At 15.1% G+C, this 10,450-nt stretch overlaps 1 protein-coding gene across 1 annotated transcript; it reads right to left on the reverse strand.

Moving 5' to 3' along the window:
• Positions 1-6,431: 6,431 nt before the first annotated feature.
• CORC01_00092 (uncharacterized protein) lies at positions 6,432-6,569 on the reverse strand (the record flags this gene model as incomplete). The annotated part of the gene is made up of 1 exon (XM_022611750.1): positions 6,432-6,569. The coding sequence occupies one exon, from the start codon at positions 6,567-6,569 to the stop codon at positions 6,432-6,434; it is 138 nt and encodes a 45-aa protein (XP_022481755.1).
• Between the last annotated feature and the right edge of the window lie 3,881 nt (positions 6,570-10,450).

Raw genomic sequence — 10,450 nt, forward strand, 5'->3', positions numbered from 1 at the left:
TTTAATAAACCGCGGTTTATTAAAACGATCGTATTAAAATATATATTTTATTTTTTTATTTTTATATATATCTATATCGATAAATAATACTAAACCCGTTCTTTTTAATAAATACGTTAACTTAATTAAATAAAATATCGATTATAAGCTCTAAGTTATTAAGAATTTATAAATTTAAAATTAAATTAAATAAAAGTAAAAACGAGCGTTAATTTAAAAAGTAAGAACCTTATAATAATAAAATTATTAAATTTACTTAAAAATTAATAAAAAAATACTTTAAATAATAAAAAAAAGAATATAAAAATAGGGGTAATAAAGTAAATATATTAAATAAATATAATAAATAACCTTATTTCCGTTACTATTATTAAACTTATTTAAAAAAATTAAAAAGTTTTTTAATTAACTATTACTTTTCCCTTACTACTTCCTAAACTAAACGTAATATAAATTTAAACTCTTTTATAAAAGCAATTTATATAAATCGATATTTCTCGTCTTATAAAATAAATTTAAAAATAAAATATAATAAAAATAGACCGTATTCTAGGCTAAATATTAGTATAATAATTTAATAAATCTAAATAATTATTATTAAAAATATCTTATAAAAAAAGATTTCGTAATTATTTTATATTTTAATAAGTACCGCGTCGTTTTTATATAAATTATAAAGTTAAATAATTTAATAAAACCGATCTAAATAAAAAATAAAAATATTTTTAAACGCATTATTATTGCTAAAACTATAATAATTATTAATATTTATATTTAAATTATTAATAATAAAAAATCATAAAATAAAAAAATACTTATTATATTGCTATTTTAAATTAAATTCGTTATTTAAACTTAAGCTCTTAGTTTAACATAGCGAGTTATACCTTAATAATAAAAAAATAGACTTAAGTATAAAAGATTTTAATATAAATAATATAGTAATAAAGCCTCGATTAATTAATATAAACGACGCGTCGCGATTATATATTAAAAAAATTCCTAAATATTTTAAATAGGACCGGTAAAATTAAAATAGGGCAATAGCTTTTTTAGGCTAATAATAGTATATAGCTATTATACCTATATAAAAGTCATGCCCGTATATTAATTATTTATACCCGTATATCAATTCCTTTAAAATATATAGCTTTATTAAAAATACGTTATTAATTATTTAAAAATTAAATATATAATTATAAAAAATATATTAATAAACGGTCTTATAAAAACCTTAATTAAAAAAAGTTCTTAAACTTTAGAGCTTATTTAAATCTAATAAATATATAAAAAATAGTTATAAAAAATATAAATATAAAAAATTAATAATTTAATTATAATTTAAATTTTAAAAAACGCTTATTAGAAAATAATTTATTTTATAAAACTATATTAAATAAAAATTAACTACTTTATAAAACTATATTAAAAATAAAAAATAATAAAAACGAAAACGATAGTTTTAAAAAATATATTTAACCACTATTATTAATAATAATATAAATAAAAAATCTTTTTTTTAATATTATTAAAAATATAACGGCCTTTAATAATAAAATAAGTAAAGTATATAAAAACGTTAGTATTATTATTTTATTAAAAAGAACCGTTTATAATAATAAGCTTAGCTTTTTTTTTAATTTTTTTAAAAATAAAAAAAGATTTAAAGCCCTCGGCTTTATAAACGGTAGAATAAACGTAAATAAAAACCTAAAGTTATTAATTAAGAGTTTATAAAACGAATTCTTAAAGATTTATATAAAAATTAATAAGGGGGTTATTAATTAAAAAGCTTATTAAATAAATTATAAATAAATTAATATTAAATAAAATAATAATATATATACGACCGTTTTAAAAGTATTTAATATATTTATTTTTAATATAAAAGGCCTCTTTTATAATAATAAAATATATATAATACGCTTTGGTATTTTTATTAAACTTTATTAAAATAAAATAAAAGATATAAAAAGCGGGATTTAAAATACTAAACTCTTTTTTTATACTTTTTTTTATTATAATAACCTTACCCTTAGCTTTATTTTTAAATATAATTATAAATAAAGCCGTATTAATTTTAAATTTAAATAAAATTTAACCGTTTTAATAAAAGTAATATAGGTATTAATACCCTTTTTTTATTTACGGATTATTTAAATATATTAAAAATAACGTTTTAAAAAGTTTAAAAAAAAAAAACTTATTAAGCTCGGCGGCGGCGGCTTTAATAATATTATTAAAAACGGCCTTATTAATTACTTTTTTAACTTCTTATTTCTTAAATTATTAACGTAAGAGCTTTTTATTTTTAAAGTCGGTAATAAAGGGATTATTAAAGTCTTTCGACTCCTCCTCCTCCTCCACCTCCTCCTCGGGGTCCTTAAAGCCCTCACTAATAAGCTCGTCAGCCTCCTCGTCGGCAGCGGCCTTAACAACGGCCTTAGCAGCGCACTTCTTAATAACGGCGGTATCGGCGGTACGTTTAGCGGTAGCGGCGGCGTAAATAATAGCCTTCTTAACCTTAACAACGTAAACGGCCTTAGCGCGCTCGGTAGCGTTTTTTTTAATAAAGGTAATACCGGTTATTATATATATATATATATATATAAGTTTATATATATATATTTAATTATTATATTATAATTTATTATATTTTAATTTATTAACATTAAAAAAAGGTTACGTAAAGCTAAAAACTAATTTAAAAAATTTATAAAAACGATTTATAAAAAGGTTAAAAAAGAGAAGATATTTAATAAAAAAGCGGGTAATAGAAAAAAAGTATTTTTATTACTTATTAATTTACTTAAATAATAGCTTAATAACCGACCTTACTATAATTTATTTACTAATAAATATATATAATAATAATAATAATACGCTTATATAAATATATTATAATACTATTATTTATAAAGTAATATAAAATTATTATTTTTAACGAATTCCTTTTATTAAACCTATTTTTTTTATTAATTATTTTTATATTTATTTAAAAAAAATATAAAAAAGGATTTATATATATAATTTAGTTACGAATAGCTTTATAATTAAAGGGGTATATTATAAAAAGTCTAGCGTATAGTTACGTATAGCTAAGGTAGTACCTATTTAAATACGCTTATTAATTTATTTTTTAAACGCTTTTAGACGGTATATTTACTTAATTAATTTATAAAATATCTTTTTAAAAAGATAAGTATTTTAGACTATAAGAACTATGTTTCTACGCTCCTAGCCTATAATATACTACTTTTAGTACTAAGTTAAATAATAATAATATTAAAAGTTATTTTTTAAACGATCTTAATTATTTATATCGACTTATCGATATTATATAAAATATAATTAATAATTAGGAAATACATTTTAAATAAGTTTATATTAAAGATAAAGTATTTACGGGCCGGGAGTATATAAATACTCGTTTTAAATACTTAAATAAACTTTTAATAATACTTTCTTTAAAATATTTTATATTAATTAAAAAGTAATACCGGTTAATAAAAAAAGTAATACCGTTTAATAAAAGGCTATTCTTGACCCTTCTTAAAAACTATAGTTTAAATTATATTATTTTAATTAAGCTAAATATCTTATATTATTATAAAATCTATTTTAAAATAGTAAATTTAATTATTTTTAATAAATAAGAAGTATACCCTTAGTAACGTTTTTAAAAAACGTTTTTTTTAAATTTATATTAATAAATTTTTAATTTTAAAATTATTATATCCCTCTATAATAGGCTAAAAAATATAGCGTAGCTTATTTTATTATAATTAGCTTTATTTAAAAAGGGTTAATTAATTAATTAAGCCCGTATTACTTATAACAGCTAAGGCGTAAATAATAAATAACGAGGTCGCTTATTTAAGAATAAAAATAAATCGACGCTAATTAGGCTTATATAAAAGATATATTAATTAAATTAAAATTAAATATTAAACTTATCTTAACGATAAATAAAAAGCTAATTTAGCGTTTTTAATAAGGGGAAGATAATAAGGGATTATATAAATAAATAGCTAATATAGCTTAATATTTAAAAAAAAACGGAGTTAATAAAAAATAGTTTATAATAACGATAAATCTTTATAACTATATCGCAAAAAGTAATTAAATAATAAGCCTTTTTAAATAATATTTATTTAAGATTTATAAAACTATAATATAAATAAGTTATAATATATATTTTTAAAAATCTTAAATAAGAGCTTAAGTTAAACAAAAGGGTAAAAATAGTTATATTAATATAGTTATTTTTACCGCTTTTATAAGGATGTATCGTTTTTTTAAGCTAATTAAGAAGCCGAATAGCGACGCCGGTATATTAATTTATAACGCCGGTATATTAATTCCGTTTTTTAAAAAGTATATTAGTTTATTATTATATTTTTATTATATTTTTATTAAACGCTTTTTATTTAGTTATAAATATTATTAGAAAATTAATTTTTAATAAGTTTTTTTTTTAAAAAGATTTTTATAAAGGTTTTTATATTTATAGTTATTTTATATATATAAGAAATATACGTTATTTTTTTAATTTTTTAATTTATTATATAAACGCTCCCGGTTTTATAATTAAAATATAGTTATAATTTTATATATTAAAATTTAATTTTACTTATTATACTTTTTAATTTCATTAATTATTAATGAAATTAATTTAAAAATAGGTTTTTATATTTATAATAACTCTTTTTTAAAAAGAAGCTTTATAATATAAATATATAATATTAGGCCGTAATTTAATAAATATAAATTTCGTTTTTAATATAAATAATATTAAAAACTAGCTTAGATTTATTTAGTTTTTAAATTATTTTAATTAATATATTAAAACTTTATTTAAATTATATTTATCAAAAATTTAAAAATATTTTATTATAAGCTAATTAATATATTATTTAAAATATTAAAAAGATTTAATATAATATATTTTTATTTCTTTTAATTTATAATAAATAATTAAAATAATAAGTTTTATTAAAAATAATAAAATATTATAAAAATAATATTATAAAAACCGAATTTTAAAATAATATAAATTTTTTTATAAATTTATTTATTTTTTTTATTTTTTTTATTTTTTATTTTATAATATATTATTAATTTAATTTATATATAATATATAAAATCGTTTTATTTTATAAATAAATAATTTAAACTCGTTAATATAATTTAATATTTAATTAATCTTTTTATAAATTAAATAAAACCCTAAAAAAATAGTTATAAATTTCTTTTTAGTTATATTAATATATATATTTAAAATATTATATATTATATTTATTTAATAAACGATAAAATTAATATATTATATTTATTTTTTTATTTTTTAAAATAACTTTTTAAAATTTTTTTTTAATATTTCGAAATTAGTATATTTTAAATAAATAAAAATTAAAAATATTTTTTAAATAATTCTTTTTAAAAAGTTTATTTAATAGTTTTTTCTATTAAATTTAAATTATTAAATTAATTTTAAATAAGACTTATTTAAATTTATATTCTATTAAAGTTTTTAAATAAAAATCGTTTATTTTTTTAATAATTTTAATTTAATTATTTAATTATATTATTATTACGTTTTTATTAAAGAAATAAAAATCAAAATTAAATAGCTTTTTATTTTCTTTATATATATTTTTTAAAATAAATTAAATAGTTATAATTTAAATAATTAATTTATAAAAACTTTTAATTTTCTTTTTATATTGTTATAAATTATAAAATAATAGTATTTAAATATGGGAATTAATATAGAGGCATATAGAATTAATACAGAGGTATATACCTTACAACGGTATACATATCTATTATCTTAATTAATTTAAAATTATAATATATTTTTATAAAAGCGGTAAAAATACTTATAATAACATTTCGATAACTTAATAATTTTAAAACTCTTATTAAATAATATATACCTTAAGTTATTCTTCATAAGGTATTTATAAAGTTTTGAAAAATAACGAAAAAATAAATAAGTAATTATTTTTATTTTAATTATAACGTTAACTTTTAAATATTAAATTATAACGGCTTTTTATTTATATAACCCTTTATTATCTTTCTTTTATTAAAAATATTAAATTAATTTTTTATTTACTATTAAGATTAGTTTAAGGCTTAATTAGAGATTAAATAACCGGCCTTTTATAAACTATTAATTAATAATAATTTATTATAACTTTTTAATAAGCGGCTTTATTTACAGCCGGTCGAGTTTTAATTATTTTATATTATAATAATTTAATATCGAAATTGTTAACCTTATTAAAATAGCATAGCTTTATAAAAACTTATTATATTATATTTTTTAATTTATTATAAAAAAACGTTATAATTTTTAAATTTAAAATCCGATAATAGGGCTTAAAAAAAGACGTTATTTAAAACCGTTATTATAAATAAACCTTTTATTTATTAAAAATTAATAGTTTTATTATTTTTAAAAATTGTTTATAATAATATAAAATAATTAGCTTGACCGATATAAAATAGTTATTATTATACTTTTTTATAAAAAATAAAAACGGCCTTTTTATAAAAAACATTATTTTATATATAAGCCGGTATTATTTAGTAATTAATTTAAAATACTTTAATAAAATTATAGTCCGAAGTTTATTAAAATATTTTAAGCGGGGGCCGAGATAATCCTAGTTAGTAAGTATTTTATATTTTATATAGGCTTAGCAAAAGCATAGCTTTTAATTATTAATTATATTTTATATAACGTCGATAAGCCGATATAAGTAATTAAAACCATTAAAAAAATAGTTTTTAATATTATTATTATTTAATTTAATATTAAAAGTAATATAAATATTAAAATTTTAATATTAATAAATAAAATAATAAGTTTATTTTGTTTTTATAAGTAAGTATATTAAATATAAATATTATAAGATTAGGTATTAATCGTCGAATTTATTATAAAACTTTTTTTATATTTTTTTAAAAACTTATTTTATTTTAATAAAAATAATAAGTATTTATATAATAAATACCCCGTAATAATTATATAAGATAATTTAATTTATTATTATATTAATATAAACGCGGTCTTTTTTATTAAGCTCCGCTATTATTTATATTATTAAATAAAAATCTTTTTTATTAAACTTATTATTATTATTATTATTACCGCCGGCTTTAATCTATTTTTATTTAATTTTAAATATAATATTAAAATTAATATAATAAATATAAAGTTATTATTAAGTATTTAAAAACTCTTTATTAAATATAGCTTTTATTTATTTATTATAGTCTATAATAATAATTATAAAGCGACGAATTAAGTATTACTCGATTAATTATTTTATACTTTTAAAAAGAAATTAAAAGCTTTTTAACTTTTTATTATTAATAAAACTAAATATTATATTATAAATAGATCTAAAATATATTTATTTCATTATTTAAAATAATAAAAATTTAAAGCGATTAATATTATAAGTATTATCGAAGCTAATTACTTTTAAAAATGGCTTTTATATTTAAAAATAATAAAGAAAAGTTTAAATAAACTTAATAAAGCGGTCCGGCTTATTATTAGCTTATTTAATAATATAAGGAATCTATCGTTTATTAAATAATTTAATTAATATAGCCGTTAGTAAATAACTATTTAGCTTTTTTGAATTTAAATATATTTTAATATTATAAATATTATATTAAATAAATATAAAATCCGGGAATTATTTTTATATAATAATACGGACGTTACGTATTTAAATACTAATATAACAGCTTATATTTTTAATAAAATCTTTAATAAACTAAATAAGCTTTTAATATAAAAAGTAAGTAAATATTTTAAAATTTAGTTAATAATTATATTAATTATAATAAAAGTCTAATAAATAACATAAAAGTTATTTCTTTTTTTTTATATTTTTATAATTACTTATTATTAATAACCGTATTTTTAAAACTTTTATTATCGAATACCTACGCTTTTTAAAAAACCGGGTTTATTAAATCGATTATATTAAAACAAGTATTATATAAGCCGACTTATTTAAAAAGTATATTTATATCGCTTTATAATACCGAATCCGTTAGCTTTTATAAATATATTAAATCGATTAAAAAAAGCTTTTATAATAAGCTTTAGGCTATTTAAGATTAATAAATTTAAAATAGCGTTTAAAAAAAAGGATTTTTTAAATTAAATATAATAAAAAGTTATAATTTAAAAGAATAATAGATTTAAAAAAGGGTTTTATTATAAAAATAAATATAAAAGTAATAGGTTTATTTAAAAACTTTACGTTTCTTATTAATAACGGCTTAGCTTATATTATTAAAAAAGGGCGGTTATTAACTTTTTATTAATATTAATAACTTATTAAATAGGCTTAAGAATATTATTAAAATATTTTAAAATACGCTATTAAAGGTCTTAATAACTATTATTAAAAAATAATAAACTCTATTTTAGCAAAATATAAAAAAAAAAATATATTAAGTATTTTATATCTTTTTTAAAAAACGGTATATAAAATAAAATATAAATTTAAAGTGTTTAATATTAAAAAGGGGGGCGTTATAAATAAATAAAAATTAAAATAATATAATAAATTAAAAAAAAGTCGGGTTATTAAAGAAATAGCGTTTTAAATAAAGTTTTAATTCGATTTTAAAATAATAAAACTAATAATAAAATAATAGTCGTGTTTTTTATAATAACTCGGTTAATAAGTCGTTAATTAAATTACTATATAATTAAAAATCATTAACTTTATAAAATTAACTAATATTAAAATAGTTACTAATTAAAAAAAATAATAATATATTTATATATTAATATTTTAAAAAATATATTATATTATTAAAGCTATATTTTATAGCTTAACGGTATAGATTACGCCGGGGTTTAACTATTAAAAACAATGTATATTAATATTAAATATAAAAACTACGATAATAAAAGAAATTTAAAATAAAGAAAATATATAAAAGTAGACCGGTAGAATTTAAATATATTAATAATAAAATTTTAAATTAATTAAGATAGTAAATATATATACTGCTGTAAGGTATATACTTTTATATTAGTTCTATATGCCTTTATATTAATTCCCTTAAATATTTATATTTATTTATTTAAAAAATAAAAATATATTTTTATTATTTTATTAATTATTATGTTTATTAATTTTAATTATAGAAATGTTTTATTTTGTATTAATTATATTAGTTTATAAAAAATTAAAATTATAATATATAATTAAATATTAAAATTTAAAAATATATAAAAACAAATATATTATAATTTTAAATATTAAATTTAAAAATATAAAAAATTATTAATAGTTTTTTAAAATTTAATTTAATTTGATAGGGCTAAAAATTTTTTAAATTATTATTATTTAAATGTAAAATAGCTAAGTTAATATAGCACGTAGTAGCGGTATTTTTATATTAATTAAAAAATATAAATATTTCTTTTTTATTTTATTAATTATTATATTTATTAGTTTTAAATTATATAAATATTTTTTTATTTTTTATTAATTATATTAGTTTATAAAAAATTAAAAATTAAAATAATATAATTAAATATCTAATTTAAAAAAATATAAAAATAAATCTATTATAATTTTAAAACTTGAATTTAAAAATCTATAAAATTATTATCGGTTTTTTAAATTTTATTTTAATTTAATAATATTAAAAATTCGCTAAATTATTATTATTTAAACGTAAAATAATTAAGTTAATATAACGTACGGTAATGGTATTCTTATATTAATAATAATATATTTATATTCTTCATTGTTTTAAAATTATATTGATATTAATTACGTAATAAAGTTTTAAACTTATTATTTATATATAGCTATTATAATAATACAATTATTAATATTAATATTATATATTTAAAAAGTTATATATAATTGAAATTAATAATAATACTTTAATATAAATTAATTTAAAATAAAAGAGCTATAAATTAATATATTAATAATATAAATTTAATTAATTTCATTCATATTTATATAATATAATAATAAAAATAAGCGGTTTAACAAAAAGCTATTTAAAAAGCTTTTAAAACGAGCGTTAAAATAAAACTTAAGAAAATATAAATCTTTTAAACTAGCTTTTATAAGCCTTATAAGCTTTATTAAAGCTATTTTTTAAAGGAAATTGATACACGGGCATGAATAATTAATACACGGGCATGACTCTTACACGGGCATGATAGCTATACACTATTATTAGCCCAAAAAAGCTATTGCCCTATTTTAATTCTACCGAGCCTATTTAAAATATTTAAGAATTTTTTTAATATATAATCGCGACGCGTCGTCTATATTAACTAATCGAGGCTCTATTATTATATTATTTATATTAAAATCCTTTATATTTAAGTCCGCCCTTCCGTTATTAAAGTATAACCCGCTACGTCGAGTTAAAAACT

Source organism: Colletotrichum orchidophilum (assembly GCF_001831195.1).
Source record: "Colletotrichum orchidophilum strain IMI 309357 chromosome Unknown Scaffold_1.1, whole genome shotgun sequence".
In the NCBI taxonomy this organism is placed as follows: domain Eukaryota; kingdom Fungi; phylum Ascomycota; class Sordariomycetes; order Glomerellales; family Glomerellaceae; genus Colletotrichum; species Colletotrichum orchidophilum.